Source organism: Anolis carolinensis, chromosome 6 (genome assembly GCF_035594765.1).
Source record: "Anolis carolinensis isolate JA03-04 chromosome 6, rAnoCar3.1.pri, whole genome shotgun sequence".
NCBI lineage: Eukaryota > Metazoa > Chordata > Lepidosauria > Squamata > Dactyloidae > Anolis > Anolis carolinensis.
Genome location: NC_085846.1, coordinates 48,125,694 through 48,143,349, shown reverse-complemented (window position 1 = coordinate 48,143,349; position 17,656 = coordinate 48,125,694). Strand labels below are relative to the sequence as shown.

At 40.0% G+C, this 17,656-nt stretch overlaps 2 protein-coding genes and 1 pseudogene across 3 annotated transcripts in view; 1 reads left to right on the top strand and 2 right to left on the bottom strand.

The window, feature by feature from the left end:
* Positions 1 to 2,406, bottom strand: part of reck (reversion inducing cysteine rich protein with kazal motifs) — a 73,719-nt gene extending 71,313 nt beyond the window's left edge. For both annotated transcript variants that reach the window (XM_062957889.1, XM_008112976.2), the window contains exon 1: positions 2,258 to 2,406. In XM_062957889.1, coding sequence (XP_062813959.1) covers positions 2,258 to 2,366 — 109 coding nt within the window. In that variant the 5' untranslated portion in view covers positions 2,367 to 2,406. The remainder of the gene's footprint in view (positions 1 to 2,257) is intronic.
* Positions 2,407 to 11,239: 8,833 nt separating this feature from the next.
* LOC103279180 (protein Mdm4-like) lies at positions 11,240 to 14,291 on the top strand (annotated as a pseudogene).
* Positions 14,292 to 15,188: 897 nt separating this feature from the next.
* Positions 15,189 to 17,656, bottom strand: part of tgfbr1 (transforming growth factor beta receptor 1) — a 31,692-nt gene continuing 29,224 nt past the window's right edge. The window contains exon 9 of the mRNA XM_003222307.4: positions 15,189 to 16,383. Coding sequence (XP_003222355.3) covers positions 16,258 to 16,383 — 126 coding nt within the window. The 3' untranslated portion in view covers positions 15,189 to 16,257. The remainder of the gene's footprint in view (positions 16,384 to 17,656) is intronic.

Here is a 17,656-nt window from a genome sequence, read left to right as displayed (position 1 = left end):
CAAGAGAAACCAGAACGGTCCCATCCCTACTGGCCTTCAGCAAGCAGGTCAAGATCTTCCTCTGCCAACAGGCATTTGGGGAGGCTCTGGGGAGGGTGGAGGGGATTGAGTTTTAAGGGCCATTTTAATGTATTTGCTGTATTTTAATTCTGTTTTTACCACACTGTTATTATTTAATTGTTTTTTAACTTTTGTATTGCTCTTTTTAAACTGTTTAATGTAGGGTTGTTGTATGTTTTCCAGGCTGTATGGCCATGTTCTAGAAGAATTCTCTCCTGACGTTTCGTCCACATCTATGGCAGGCATCCTCAGAGGTTGTGAGGTATGGAGAAACTAAGCAATTAATTTAATTATTTAATGTAGATTGATGTTAGCCACCTCGAGTCCCCATGGGTAGAAAGGTGGGATGTAAATAAAGATAATGATTGTAATAATACTAATAATAAATCTATCTTGGGGATGCAATCCACACCCAAAGGGGTCTTAGGGCCCTTCCACACAGCCACATAACCCAGAATATCAAGGCAGAAAAACCCACAATATCTGCTTTGAACACGGCTGAGGCCCCTTCCACCCAGCTGAATAAAATCCCACATTATCTATTCTGAACTGGGTTATATGTCAGTGTGGACTCAGATAACCCAGTTCAAAGCAGATATAGTAGAGTCTCACTTATCCAACATAAACAGGCGGCAGAACGTTGGATAAGCAGAAATGTTGGATAATAAGGAGAGATTAAGGAAAGCCTATTAAATGTCAAATTACATTATGATTTTGCAAATTAATTACCAAAACATCCTGTTTTAGAACAAATCGGCAGAAAAGGCAGTTCAATACACGGTAAAGTTATGTAGTACAGTAGAGTCTCACTTATCCAACATAAACGGGCCGGCAGAACGTTGGATAAGCGAATATGTTGGATAATGAGGAGAGATTAAGAAAAAGCCTATTAAACATCAAAATAGGTTATGATTTTACAAATTAAGCACCAAAACATCACGTTTTACAACAAATTTGACAGAAAAAGTAGTTCAATACGCAGTAATGCTATGTAGTAATTACTGTATTTACGAATTTAGCACCAAAATATCACAATTTATTGAAAACATTGACTACAAAAAGGCGTTGGATAATCCAGAACGTTGGATAAGTGAGTGTTGGATAAGTGAGACTCTACTGTAATTACTGTATTTACGAATTTAGCACCAAAACATCGCAATGTATTTAAAACATTGGCTACTAACAAATTGACTACAAATAAAGATAGAATTGCATAAAATGAACTTACAGTAACTGCATTGTCTTAAATTAAATCCATAAAAAGTTCAATCCTAGCTGCCTAGAGAAACAGCTGTGGATCCGGGAGGGAGGCAAACTGTGTTGGATAATCCAGAATGTTGGATAAGTGAGCCTCTACTGTATTGTGGATTATCTGCCTTGATAATCAGGGTTATATGTATGTGTGGAAAGGCCCCGAGTCCACACACCCATATAACCTTTTCTGCTCAAAGCAGAAAATATGGGATTTTATCCAGCTGTGTAGAAGGGGCCCCAGAATATCAAGGCAGGAAATCCCACAATATCTGCTTTGAACACTGTTATCTAAGGCTCCTTCCACACAGCTGAATAAAATCCAACATTATCTGCTTTGAACTGGATTATATGGAAGTGTGAACGCTGATAGCCCAGTTCAAAGCAGATATTGTGGGATGTTCTGCTTTGATATTCTGGGTTATATGGCTGTGTGGAAGTTCCCGAGACCACACTGCCATATATTTCAGTTCAAAGCAGAAAATGTGGGATTTTGTTCAGCTGTGTGGAAGGGGCCTCAGAAGGAATCCCCAAGGGACTGGATCTACACTGCCCCATAATCCAGTTTCTGAATCCACACTATCTGAACTGGACGATGTGAGTCTCCACTGCCCAATTCAAAGCAGATAATCTGGATTCAGGGGGTGGGTTATATAGCAGTGTAGAGTAAGCCTTGGTTTCCCAGCAGCGCGTCATCGCATTATGCCTGTACATTTGGGAATAATTTTCTTCGCGACCTCAGGGAAGGAAACAAAGCGGGAAGGGGGGCGGGGGAGAGAGAGAGAGAGAGAGAAAAGAGAGAAGGCTCTTTGTTCAAACTCTGCGCCGCGCCCTGCCCGGTCTGAACGGTGGGAGAGTTTGCTACAGGACAAACGGGACTCTAAACAGTTTCCCTGACAGGAGGCTTCCCCTCCGCCTCCGCCGCCCAAAGGGACGCGCCGCTCACCCGCCAGGCCCGGCAGCCAGAGGAGCAGCAGCAATAGCGCGGGCGCCGCGAGAAGGGCCATCCGGGTCTCCAGGGTCCCCTGCTGCGGAGGGCCCGCGCGCGCCGCCATGGCCCACTCCCCTCCGCCGCCGCCGCCGTCGCGCGCCACCCGCCGGCCACTCAGGCGCCTCCCCATTGGCCGAGGGCCCCGCCGGCCCCGCCCCCTTCGCGGCCTCCCCTCCCCTCAGCTTCGGGCCACGGCTGCTGCTTTGGTTCTCCATCCCCTCAAGAGGCGGAATTGGTTTCGCCGCGTTTTCAGAACCGTTATTTCACTTCCTTACAAAACAGCGGAAAATCCTTGTTCGGCTTTGATAGACTTATGGCTCGCCAGAGAGTCCAAACGCCCTCAAAAGGCGGACTGGTGGGCCTCCAGCAGTTTGCACCTCCCGCTCCCATTGAACAAGCTGGCTAGGGCTTCTTGGAGTTGGAGACCCACACAGTTGGAGCAGACCTGCTTGCGGAAGGGCCTTCTGGGTGGTGGCTCCCAGCCCAGGGCCCTCGTTGGTGCCCTGTGCTTCCAAGGTTAAGGCCCATGGTGTTCTGAGGGATTTTTGAGAGCTGTTTCACAAAGAAATACAGTAGAATCTCACTTATCCAACATAAACGGGCCGGCAGAACGTTGGATAAGCAAAAATGTTGGATAATAAGGAGGGATTAAGGAGAAGCCTATTAAACATTAAATTACGTTATGATTTTACAAATTAAGCACCAAAAACATGTTTTACAACAAATCAACGGAAAAAACAGTTCAATACTCGGTAACGTTATGTAGTAATTACTGTATTTATGAATTTAGCACCAAAACATATCAATATATTGAAAACATTGACTACAAAAACATTGGTACAGTAGTCTCACTTATCCAACATAAACTGGCCGGCAGAATGTTGGATAAGCAAAAATGTTGGATAATAAGGAGGGATTAAGGAAAAGCCTATTAATTGTCAAATTACATTATGATTTTACAAATTAAGCACCAACACATCATGTTTTACACCAAATCGACAAAAAAGCAATTTAATACTCGGTAACGTTATGTAGTAATTACTGTATTTATGAATTTAGCACCAAAACATATCAATATATTGAAAACATTGACTACAAGAACATTGGTACAGTAGAGTCTCACTTATCCAACATAAACTGGCCGGCAGAACGTTGGATAAGCAAAAATGTTGGATAATAAGGAGGGATTAAGGAGAAGCCTATTAAACGTCAAATTACGTTATGAGTTTACAAATTAAGCACCAAAAACATGTTTTACAATGAAATAAACGGATAAAGCAGTTCAATACATGGTAACATTATGTAGTAATTACTGTATTTATGAATTTAGCACCAAAACATATCACTATATTGAAAACATTGACTACAAAAACATTGGTACAGTAGAGTCTCACTTATCCAACATAAACAGGCCGGCAGAACATTGGATAAGCAAATATGTTGGATAATAAGGAGGGATTAAGGAAACGCCTATTACACATCAAATTAGGTTATGATTTTACAAATTAAGCAGCAAAACATGTTTAACAACAAATTTGACAGAAAAAGTAGTTCAATATGCAGTAATGCTATGTAGTAATTACTGTATTTATGAATTTAGCACCAAAATATCATGACGTATTGAAAACATAGACTACAAAAATGTGTTGGATAATCCAGAATGTTGGATAAGCGAATGTTGGATAAGTGAGACTCTACTGTACCTCTATTCCAGAGTGAGATGCAACTCGTTATTTCCTAACTTTTGGGGAATAAAAGATCTGGCCATGGTGGTACACACCTTAGTTACATTCTGTCTGTATTACTAACACGTTCTTCTACGTGAAGCTGCTTCTGAAGAGTGCTCAGCCCAGCCAGGTGGCTTATTGGGGCTGGCTGCAGGGAACAGACAACCCCCCTGTTGCAGCAGCTCCACTGGCTTCCAGTCTGTTACCAGGTAGAAGTCAGAGTGCTGGTTATGACCTTCAAAGCCCTAGAACAGTGGTTCTCAACCTGTGGGTCCCCAGGTGGTTTCGCCTACAACTACCAAAAATCCCAGCCAGTTTATCAGCTGTTAGGATATTGCATAGCAAAAACACTCAAACATACTTACATAAAAGTTACACACAGAATCATAGAATAGTAGAGTTGGAAGAGACCTCATGGGCCATCCAGTCCAACCCCCGCTAAGAAGCAGGAAATCGCATTCAAAGCACCCCCGACAGATGGCCATCCAGCCTTTGCTTAAAAGCCTCCAAAGAAGGAACCTCCACCACAGTCCGGGGGAGAGAGTTCCACTGTCGAACAGCTCTCACAGTGAGGAAGTTCTTCCTGATGTTCAGGTGGAATCTCCTTTCCTGTAGTTTGAAGCCATTGTTCCGTGTCCTAGTCTGCAGGGCAGCAGAAAACAAGCTTGCTCCCTCCTCCCTATGACTTCCCCTCACATATTTGTATATGGCTATCATGTCTCCTCTCAGCCTTCTCTTCTGCAGACTAAACATGCCCAACTCTTTAAGTCGCTCCTCATAGGGCTTGTTCTCCAGACCCTTAATCATTTTAGTCGCCCTCCTCTGGATGCTTTCCAGCTTGTCAACATCTCCCTTCAACTGCGGTGCCCAGAACTGGATACAGTATTCCAGGTGTGGTCTGACCAAGGCAGAATAGAGGGGTAGCATGACTTCCCTGGATCTAGATGCTATTCCCCTATTGATGCAGGCCAGAATCCCATTGGCTTTTTTAGCTGCCGCATCACATTGTTGGCTCATGTTTAACTTGTTGTCCACGAGGACTCCAAGGTCTTTTTCGCACACACTGCTGTCAAGCCAGGCGTCCCCCATTCTGTATCTTTGCATTCCATTTTTTCTGCCGAAGTGAAGTATCTTGCATTTGTCCCTGTTGAACTTCATTTTGTTAGTTTCGGCCCATCTCTCTAGTCTGTCAAGATTGTTTTGAATTCTGCTCCTGTCTTCTAGAGTGTTAGCTATCCCTCCCAGTTTGGTGTCATCTGCAAACTCGATGATCGTGCCTTCTAACCCTTCGTCTAAGTCGTTAATAAAGATGTTGAACAGAACCAGGCCCAGGACGGAGCCCTGCGGCACTCCACTTGTCACTTCTTTCCATGATGAAGACGACGCATTGGTGAGCACCCTTTGGGTTCGTTCGCTTAGCCAATTACAGATCCACCTAACCGTAGTTTTGTCTAGCCCACATTTAACTAGTTTGTTTGCCAGAAGGTCGTGGGGGACTTTGTCGAAGGCCTTGCTGAAATCCATGTACGCTACATCCACAGCATTCCCTGTATCGACCCAACTCGTAACTCTATCGAAAAAAGTAAAAATGCACCAAAATGTATCTCTACAAAATACATACTAAAACACTCAAAACAGAGATCTAACAAAGGACACTTAAAATTCATCTTTAAAGACTGTCTGGGTAGGCCTGCCAGAAGAGATAGGTCTTTACAGGATTTTTAAATTTGGCTAATTTAGCTGTCAGAGTTCTGGCAAGGCATTCCTCAGTTGTGGGGCGGCTGATGAAAAGGTCCTCTAGGTAGTGGTTGCCAGTAGGGTACCGGCTGTGTGGGGTGGATTGTATGGGAGAAAGTGATCATTTAGTTAACCTGGACCCAAACCATGTAGGGCTTTAAAGGTCAAAACCAACACCTTGTACTATGCCCAGAAATGAACAGCCAAATGGCAGTTTCCAATATAAATACGATTTATATTAAATGTATGATATGCAACATTGCATTTTACTGCGAATGGGGGTGATGGCAATGCCTCTTATTGTTATTATTATTTTATTATGACACAGCAAACAAGATAGATATGCTGAATTTCATATCACAAAATCACAAGTCGAACACTTCCCAAGTGTTTAGGACTGTGTGATGTATTTTCAGATGATGCGTGCAGATCCCAGTAGGGTGGCCTTTTGCAGTTGGCAGATTGTGATTTTGTGAATGTCTATTGTTTCCAAATGCCGGCTGAGATCTTTTGGCACGGCACCCAATGTGCCCATCACCACCGGGACCACCTGCACTGGTTTCTGCCAGAGTCTTTGAAGTTCAATCTTGAGGTCCTGATAGCGGCTGAGTTTTTCCTGTTGTTTTTCGTCAATGCGTTATTATTATTATTATTATTATTATTATTATTATTATTATTATTAATCTTCTTCTTCTGATCCATTTAGTTTTCATGGCAAGAATACTGGGGTGGGTTGCCATTACCTTCCCCAGGGATCGTATTTAGTCTGACCTCTCTGCCATGACCTTCCCGTCTTGGGTGCCCCTTCACGGTTTAGCTCATGGCATCATCGAGGTGCGCAAGCCCCGGCACTGCGTCAAGGTAATGATCCTTTGCATTATGTTTATTTATATCCCATGTTTTCTCTCCATACGGAGACTCAAAGCAGCTCAAAACTAAAAGCATTGCAACACAACTGGTGGTGGCACAGTGTGTTAAAGCACTGAGCTGCTGAACTTGCAGACCGAAAGGTCCCAGGTTCAAATCCCGCGAGCATTCCTTGATTTGTTCTTTTTCTGTTACCCACATTAGTAATTGTTGGTAAAGTATTTTTATTAATTTTGTGTCTTTTTACATTATTATTTCCCATATCCTCCCTTCTTTGGAGGTTTTTAAGCAGAGGCTCGATGGCTATCTGTCAGGAGTGCTTTGATTGTGTTGCTGCATGGCAGGGGGTTGGACTGGATGGCCTCTTCCGATTCTATGAAAACAGTTCTTTGTCCTCAGGCTTACAATCTTGACATGCACAAGGAAAAGGGATGTCTATGGGTAGGAGATTAAACCCAGAGGAGATGTCTCATCTTTACCCTCTTTTATCCTCATTGTTCTGCTTTGCATGTACCTTCTGATTCAGTATATCACATGCTTTGATAGGCGAGCTGAGACTGGAACTATTAGTTTGGAACACAGTATTCACTTAACAAAGCCATTTCCCCATGTCTACTTAGAAGTAAATCCAAAAAGAAATTACCCAAATAATCATTAAGTAAATTTGTTTTGGCTCTCACAATTTCTGGGTGCTTGGGTAATTTCTTTTTTTCTCTCCTCTCTCTCTCTCTCTCTCTCTCTCTCTCTCTCTCTCTCCCTCTCTCTCTCTCTCTCTCAGCACTCCGGCTCTACTTCTCACTGGATAAAGCAGTGTAATTTGGAAGATACAATCGATTAAATCTATTTCTTCCTGAGTCTTTAAAAAAAATAAACGTAGGCCTAAGTCCCACTAAGTTAAATCAGAAAAACATGTTCTATACCACCAATCCTTTCACAGAGATGACTACTTGACAGGAAGTGGTGAGGCAGAGGACATTCGGTGATTTCCTATTTGAAGACAAAATATCTTCATATGTTCGGAGGCATTTAAAACATTTGATGAAGAATTTCTCATCCTTGATTGATTGACCAATCTTTGAAGGCAGACACTTATTGCTATGTTTGGAGTAGTTTTCTTTAGCTGAAATAAAGGCATCATCCTTTACTAATCTTTAACATCCCTCTCTTGTAACTTTTGACAAATAAAGCATCTGAATGATAAATGAACTGTGTACACACAAAAGGATAGAAAAAGAATACATATGTTAATGACAAAACTTACATTAATATTTTATAAGAACTCTTTAAGAACACCCTTTGATGATGAAATCCCATTCTTCCCAGACAATTTTTTATTGTGTAGTCCATCTACCTTTGTTGTTCTGAAGAGGAAAATCCAGGATTAGGAAACACATCTTTCAAAAAACAGAAAGAGTACTTTTGAAGGTTGCTATAACAAACTGTGTTCCTAGGGTCAGCTCTGATAACCTCTATGCCATTCTCTATAGATCTTACAGCCTGTCCCAAAATGAACAACTGGGTTAATGAATAATTATACCACTAATTAACCTATAGTCAGCCATCCTATTTGCTGTGGTTAGTACTTTTTTAACCTAAGAGAGCAACGCTCCAGGAAGTTTAGGTTCTCCAGCACAACTCTATGATTAACTTCCAGTGGAGGTTGATGATATAATTGTACTGGAGGACCTAGAGATTCCTAGAGAGAATAATTTTTTGATCAAACCCATGAATAATCAAATATGCAAAAGCTGAACCCACAAATATTGAATATTAGTTTTATCAAATTAATTGTCCACATTATGGGTATTATGTATTGTGCCCATAACCTGCCATAGGCACATGCTTGATCAGTGGCAGCAGGCCCGTAGCCAGGGAAATTTTTTTTTTTTAAAAAAAATTGCTCCAGAACACCTTCAAATGAACTTTAAGCAGTAGAGGACACATTCACTATATTTGGAGGCTCCTTGCCCTATCAAAAGTATTTTGCAATTTTTTTTAAAAAAAAGTTTGTATCAAATACCCAGTAATATCCACTAGGAGGCAAACTTTCACATTTTTCAGTTTTTCTGGACCAATTTAGATCTAGTGGAGGGAGATGCTTTTTGATACAAGTAGTAAACAGGAAATGAGTTCTTCTCATTTTTGGTTGTTTAAAAGTCTTTTTCTGTGCTTGAAATGACCCAGGATTTCCCTAAACCCTTTGAAGCTAGTGAGTCGCTCCAAGGGGGGTGGTGGTGGTGGTAATGCAATTTCCACTGTTGGCCACCCTAATCTAAAATGGTGGAAGAGTCAGATCGAAAATAAACCATTAGCTCTGTCTTCCAGGTTTTTAGAGGTTTCTTTATTTATTTATTTACGTCATTTCTATCCTGTCTTTCTCACCCGGAGGGACTCAGGGAAGCTTACAGATCTGGCAAAAATTCAATGGCAATAAAAACAACAATACAATAAAAACATAAAACAGTTAAGAAACAATTTACATTTAAATATAACAGTAGTGTGAAAACTGCAAGTTTAACTTTTATTTAAATGATTTAAATAAAAGCATTTTATAAAAGCAGTTTTACGCTTTTTGATACTGCCAACCTGCTTGTACTTGCAGCCTTTGTTAACGATTCTCTTAACTTTTCCAATAATTTTTCCATCTGCAATACAATGACCTCTCTGGTGCATATTATGTTTTTCCCTTTTCTTCTGAAAAGTTATACCCACCACTTTTTCAGAATTAATTTTCAAACCTGCTGCTAGAAGACAAAAGTCTTCTAGGCTTCACTCAATTGTAGTGAACCTTACCTATTAGGCAGGGAATGAAGCCTGGGTAATAGTGAGTGAGGCAGGCCTCCATTTTGTAGAGGAATGCCAGGCAGCCATCTTGAGTGTGGTTAGAAAGAGGGAGGAGCTTAGAGAGAGAATCCTAGGATTGGCCAGAGCAGATGGGAGGAGCCACATCTTAGAGTGCAGAGAAAAAAAAGCTCCAAGGCAGTTCGGTTTTGGGTTTTGGAGAGAAAAGTGCAGTTTGGAGTTTTGGTTGTGTGTGAGAGAACTGAGAGCTGTGAAACTGACAGGATAGGTCAGGCAGTTGGGATCTCTTGGGGGAGATAATTCAAGAGACTGACTCTCACTACTGGGCTGGTTAATAGAAGGACTCTAGGTTAGAGTTAATTAATAACCCAGGGGGCTATCCAGATTAGGTTAGTTGAACTTGTGACTATTCTTAGCAAATAGAGCGAGGGTTTCTCTGACCAATAGATAGTTTCAAACAGTTCCAATCAAACTAAACTAAGTGGAGTAATCTGAAACATACAACTAAGTTAAGCTGAAGAACTTCTGTAACCGTTTACACTTATGTACCTCTCTGAAGTAATTATTTGCCTATTTTAAGAAAATAAATTTTAATTATATTTTCAACTTTCAAAAGCCTCCACAGTATATCTTTCTATTAAGAAGCCTTTATAAACGTTCCAGCAATACAACAATTAAATACCACAGAAAAGCCTCATAGTAAACATCAGTTTGGGAGCCAGGAGGTGGCAACAGTGTGGGCAGGGAATGGGAGAAACTTATCTCAAGTACATTTAACAACAAAAATGCTAAAAACATTTTAGGTTGGTGGCAGCTACTATTTTAAAAGAAAATATAAAATCAAACTGTGTTCCCTCGCCTCTCACATACGTGTGCTTGCGTGTGAGAAGAGTGTAGAGTGAGGGGTGTCCGTTATACAATACTTTCCATCTTTCCTGGGATTGAATATAAGGCAAAATGGATAAGGGGAGGGGAAATGGCCCTTTTTTCAAGCAGGCAATGGATAATGAGAAATAGTGCACTTCCTTTCTTGTATGTACATACATTCCAACTGTATGTAATCCCTACCAGAATTTAAAGAAATAATTGTGAACTGCAAGTAGGTGGCAAAATTGAATCATAAAATTATAGCATCATAGCCATTAATCACTGCCATAGAATCAGCCATTATTGGTTAAACTTCTTGAAGATAATTTTTTGTCATATTTCTTTATTAAGATCTCTTGTCAGCATATATTATTCTTACTAATAATGAACAAAGTAAATGTCACATATTTGGTCAGGAGGCTGTAAATGTGACAGGGTGTCTGTCCAGCATGCCATGATAATATTATAATAGTAACTTTATTTTTGTATTCCTTGACAAAATTTGCCTTCTTAAAGAAATCTGCATAAAATCATTTAATGTGATCTAGACAAAATTCTCACAAAAATAAGTATTTTAAACATTTATCACAAAATACATATATCTGAAACCATCTCATTGTTAAAATGATTTTTAAGACAAGCAGTGAAATGGAAAATTTAGAAAAGTATCAAATCCAAAGGATAACTACTTTTCAATCCATTCATTAGTCTTGAATGCACAGAATTAAGAACGTATTTCTAGGATCCCTACTCAAAAGATGCTACGCTTTATTTTTGTTTTGTTTTTTCTAATAAGAGTTCTTATCCAGAGCATATGTACAGTCTAGGCATAGTTACCAATTGTGTAAATTTCAGGTTCCCGAAAGAAATCACAAAAATACATTTACTTTAAAAAGAAAGGGGGAAATCACTGCTTTATTTTCTACTGTAGTGTTAGCACTCAACAATAAGCATTACTCTTCTACTATTTACAATTATCCATTATACACTGTAGAAATACAAAATTAATTAGACAGATATGCTGAAACAACAATTCTGTAAGGCTTAAAAGTGACACTATTGTACATATTCTTACAATTTACAATTTAAAATGTAAAAATGTATACATATCATTACGTGTAGAGCGGAATGGAAGGCCTGCTGCTACATTGTCAAAACAGCATACATACTTGAAAAATATAGAAATAAAGTATGCAATTTTGGCAGAAGATTCAATCAGCTTGATCCAGGGCTTGTTTAAATATGCAGATGTTCCAATATGGATTTCCACACGACATGGTGAGTTTGCATTGGAGGGTACTCTGTGTGTACATTAATTTCACTGCTGGGACAGCACGCTGCCCCCCAGCATTAAAACCAATAAGAAAGGCCACTTTAGCCAGAGTACCAGAGGCAGAGCACACAAAGAACTTTGGATCAGAGCCAGTTTAGTACCAGCAGTGTTGCAGATTTATTGGTATAATACCCATATTTTAAAAGACATGTAAGAACCAACCTTGAGAATGTTCTGAAAAAACATGAAACGTTATACATACATTGAGGTAAATGTACCTTGGTCTTTTAAAGAGGTAATTTAAGTTTAAAGCAACTGGTTTAAAAAAACACACATGAACATAATTTGAATACCACCAAAATCAATACAATAGTACAGAATAAACAAGGCATTAAGAAAAATGTGGATTCATGGCACTCAAATAGCAAATCATTATTTCGTTAGAATGAAGGCATGAAAGGCTACCAAATGTGGACAAGCAATTGAAATATAAAATAGAGCTCCAGTTCTCAAAGATTAACCAATTCTTAAGTTCCAGCATTCCAGTAAGTACAGCTTTTGAGGACAGGACTTGCTGTTGTTCCTCTGTTCACCCATAATCTTAAACACAACTTTAATACCAAAAAATGTTCCCAAAAGCCCATGTCAAGTACATGTCTACTGTATGAAGAATAACAGTAACTGATCACATTAGAATTGCACAAATAAAGCATATCTTTGAAATGATGTAAAATTGATGTTTGTTAAAATATTTTGGTCCTCTGGACTCATGACAAAAATAACAATATACCCTCTTAAAAATACCAATGCCGAAAAATGACGGTGACCTGTCATGGGAGGAGGTGGTAGGGACGGCCCAGTTTCGGTCATTTCCCGCAGGAACCGCAGGTCACCTGAGGCTTTGCACCGATAGCTATTCCAGCTACTGCCAAAATGACATCTTCCACCTCTGCACAATTTCCATTACATGAGAAAGCTTGCAGAATATCATCTGAAATAATCACACAGGTAAGACCCAAGCTGCTGCTCTTGAGGATATTGCAAACTGCAGGGGCTCGCGGTGAAACTTTTACATTAAAACAGATCATACATTACCTTGGAGAAAATATAATGCTGAAACAGCTATATGACGAAGAACATATGGTGTATTGTGAAGGAGACCAATTAAGGGGATGTTCTGGGCCGTGAAAGCTTCTCTAAAAGATCCAAGCCTGGTATACAATATGCTGAAAAGGAAAGTGACACCTGCTTCTGTTGCAGATATTGCACAGACACATGCTCTCGCAAAGGATCACAATGTGGATAACTCAAGCCAGGATCAACTGAAGAGCAGCACAGAAAAAGTTCTAGTATTGAATATAAAGAGGAAACATCCATCTTGTGTACATCAACATCTGCCTGCAAAGAAGATACAGGTAACCCATCAAAAGAACAGACTTCACTGGATGGGGTGCTTGAAGAGTGGGATGTACCTGGACTTCCATGGTGGTTTTTGGGGAATCTGAGAAACAGCTACAAGTCCAGAAGTAATGGTTCTACAGATATACAAACTAGTAAGGATGTAGATACTGCGGTTGTTTCAGATACAACGGATGACTTGCAGTTCCTCAGTAAAGCTGTTTCAGAGCAGTTAGGTGTCACAGTCCCAATGAAGACAATCGATTGTGAACAGGCAAATGAAGATGGAAAAGAAAGTAACAAATGGTAAGTGAAGTTACATCTTCTGATGACTTTGAAGATTCACAGTCCTTAAGTGATCGATATTACTCCTGAAGATGGTTAACAATGCAGCAAATGTAAGAAGTTCAATTTCCCCATCAAACGATACTGCTTACGCTGCTGGGCCTTAAGGAAAGACTGATTCTTTGACTGCCCCAAACTAAATCATTCTGTCTCCACATCCAACATTGCTTCACTGCCAACTAGAAGAGGCAAACGGAATGGATGTCCCAGACTGCTGAAGAACAGTATCAGCTACAATTGTACGCCCTAAAGACCTGTGCAGTTCAGATGTTACATGTAGCTCAAGCCCTAAAAGCACAATGGATTCTTTAAATGTGTCACAGTTGTGTGAACAAAGAAAGCCTGTGCTGCAGTTGGGTAAGCCTAAAAGGTCTACAGAGTTATATTAGGGATGTTGTGGATGTGCATCCAAGTTTAGTGCAGAGGCTTAATTTCAGGTTTCTTAAAAGATTGCCTACAAGGAAAGACACATTTTAACCCTAATTGCCAATTCTTCCTCTTTTCACTAATCTCCGAAACACTTTCTGTATAATTTACCATTCATCTTACTTTGAAGTAGGCAGAGGTAAGACTAATAGTTGGGGGGGGGGGGGGGTATTTTCTTCCTGCCACTTTTCCTCTGCCCACCGGACATGCTAAGAAATGCATCAGCATGAAATGCAGTGGTCCTTGAGAACAAGTCTTTTAATGCTGGAAAGATGCCAGTGACAAGAAGGGTGCTGTTTTCATTATGAAGCACATCACAATATCACCACCAAGATGTAAGAATAGCTTTCTTCTGACCATTCTCTTCACTGCTAATATTTTCCCTATGTTCTTCCTAAACAAATATAAAAACAATGTCAGAGGTGGTGCATTGGGGTGGCAGATACAGCTGGCCTATTCAGAGGTGGGAGAGGGAGAGATAAACTGTCTGAGTTATTCTGGTTGTTTCTAGGTATTTTCCAGGTCTTCCTGATTTGGGTATGGATAACCTGAAGAAATCAAGAGTCAGCTAGATGAAAGTACTTGCCCATCTCTAAGCTATACTGTACTTCCTAAAAACAGAAAAGAAATAGGTATTCTATACATACAATATCATTTAGATATTATGGAATAAAGAACGAAAAAATATGAACAAACTTCAAATCATATTACAGCCAAAGCTATAAAAACTGTACAATTTTACGTACATATTTTTTGTTTTAAAGAATGATTAAAAATCGACTTCATATTTTGCGATACTGGTCACCTTTTACAGACTTAGTGATGTACCACTGAAATGTGATATGCTAAAGACATTTCGCTTGTGGGAAATATAGATAACCAAAATGACAGACAGCTGTAATATAGTTAACATTCATTATTATCATTTTTGCATCCTTGTAATAATGATTGAAAATCTTCAAAGTTTTAACTTTTGATTCATATGAAAAGGCAAACTCAGTTTTGAGACCAGAGTTTGTTTTTGCTTTACAAATGGAATTGTAAAGAACTTGGAAGAGATACTGTTAAAGTAAACATTGCACTTTTCCAGTGCTCTAGCTATTAGCAAAGAATGTTTAAAACTTGGAGCATGTAATGAAACCCATTATTTGGCACCTAAATTTTGTAGCTATCAGCCAATGTCAGATATGCTAGAGGGAAACCTGTAAAAGAATTGGTTTCAAATATCCAGATGCTATCTAGTAGATGGAAGCCTCAACTAAGAGACCCTTGCAGGGTTGTACAAATGCATCTGGATTTGGAAATAGCTGTGTGAAACCTTCCAAGAACACTACTTGTTGAAGGAATGGAGACAGGAGTCCCTCTTTCTCCCTATATATACACACTGGTATGACCAGAGCCAATCACTTCTCTTTAAACATGTTACTAGACCCAATCCACAAAATCAGGAACATTAGAATTTACTTACATTTTTCACCTGTGGCATATATCCAGCAACGCCATATGCCGACAATGTTTTTACATGTGGACTATTCTTGAAAAAGCAGATATAGCTCATATTTTATCAAAGCATTTTCTTTGAACAAATAAGGTAGAAATATCCTACACCCTCAATAGACAGCATTCGAGAACAAAATTTTAACATTTTAGTAGTGTATATTATTCATCAGAATGTTAAAAGACTCTGTACAAATTACAATTAAGTGCCATTTTTGACACATTTAATGCATTAATCCATCTACTTGCCTTTCTACGGAACTAAGAGTTTTTGGTAAAAAGAAAGTAATTTCATACAAGAATATGAAATCTCTTTTAGCTAAGAGCCATATTATGTAACATCAGCACCAAAGTCATTGCCTGTCTCTAGTGAACTGCATAAGAAGTTTCTGAAGTGGCACTAACTGGTACAGTATAATGTGTTTTGAAGACAAGAAATGCTGGGAAAGCAAAATGGGAGAAATATAATACAAAATACAATTGCATATGTAGTGTATATTGTTCATCCAAGCTGAATGAAGTCGTGTCAGCAAATCCTGATAGAAAGTTTTCAAACGTATTAAGTCTTGGCAGCCAGAAACATACAATCTAGTAAGAATAAGCTGTGGTTCAGTATATACAGTGTACCATCATGTGTAGAGAAAATAGCTTTTAAAATGTTCAAGGCATCCTTCAATGCAGTGAGTAGTGTGCGGCGTGCACCACCTCCGCTATTTTAAGCATAAGCTTCATGTTCTCAATACAACAAAGACGAGCATTACCCCTTGAAAAACAGTTACATTATACTGAAGCTAAACTAATGCCCTGGGAAAGAGGTGTTCATAGTGCACAATATGAATCTGTACAACAGTTTAATGTCACTACTGAAATCCTGGGCTATTCACTGATCTTCCTATTGTGTAAAAGGCAGCAGTATCTTTCTGTTCTCTCAGTGAGGTAGAACCATTAGTTTCTCTATGCACAAATCAAGTGCAGATGTGGACCTCAAGAAGTTTTCTTCACAATTATTTCCAAGACTACATTTTTATGCCTTCTTGTTGACTAAGCTGCGATAATGTTTTCTTTATGCGTAAAGCTGTTAGCCTTGCTGCACCATTGGCATACCAACATTCTCTCATAATTTTGGCCATTACTCGTAAGGCCTGTGAAGTAAAAAAAAAAAGCAGAATATTAGTTAGTATACTATAACTGCACTTTGTCACAATCTAATCATTTATCTAGACTGGAAATGAGCGCGGTGTTGTGGTTTTGGTGCTGAACAATGACTCTGGAGACTGCCAACTTTCCCTGTTTCATGCTTATATTTTATGTTCCACTTACATATGTTGTACAGCGCTGGCATTTCCTTTCACCTATGCAGATATAGGCAATTTTTTTGCATTGTGGGGCCTACCAGGAGAGTCGAGAGGGAGGGCAGCTGGGCACATGCTGGGTGGAATGGGAGAGGGAGGGACCAGGAAGGGGTGGGGCATGGCACGGGCCATACTTAGGTTGTCCTCCTAGCATAAGGACAGGGATGCTCACCCCATCCTTATGCCGGGAGTAAAATGAGACATGCAGCAATTGCCCCAATCCTTCTCCCCAATACTCCTCCCTCGATCTTTGGGCTGCTGAGACAGGGTGAGACAGGAGATGTCCGAGAGAACTCCAGGGGGCTCTCAGCTGCTGTGTGCCTTCCTCCCCCATCCTTTCTACATAAGAATGCGGCAGACATCCTTATGCCAAGAGGAAAGGGAAAATGGATGGCCTGAAATAGGCGCCCGGGGGCTGCATCCGGCCTCCGGGCCTTAGTTTGCCCATGCTCAACCTATGCACATCACAGCAGCTGAACATCCTTTCAAGTTTGAGTTTGGCTACATCCTTAGACATAATGCTATTCATACCTATTCTCTGCTTTTCCCTCCAAAACTGAGGTGGAGTGAGCTAAAACCTGGAATGTTCATTTATCTCTTGTTTCATTTTATATTGTTTCATCAAAGGATTTTCAAAGTAAAAGTCTTTAGGGATGACTTGTTACTGCCTTCTTCTGAACAGTACAAGCTCCTTCGGTGTTAGCTATAGTGCCATCAGTGTCACCACTACTACAGCTGCTGCTATAGTAGCTGTTCGGCATATTTACTCGGGCCCCTCAACGAAAGTTTGTCTGATGTGGGAAACCCTGTCAGCAATAGGAATCACAATCCCACCACAATGGAAAGGTAGTGCTAAAGTGGGCTACACAACTTTATTTGGAGACAAGCTTTCAGCAGTTTAGAACTGATGGCTAGTAACAAAAATGGAAGATACCTTGACACCTCTCAATAGAATATATCATACATAGCCTTATTATTATTTCTGAAGCAGGGCAATGGATAAGTTAACCAGGAGATGTTTTATGACATGTGGCAAATCTGGCTATAAGGACAGCTGTAGCTT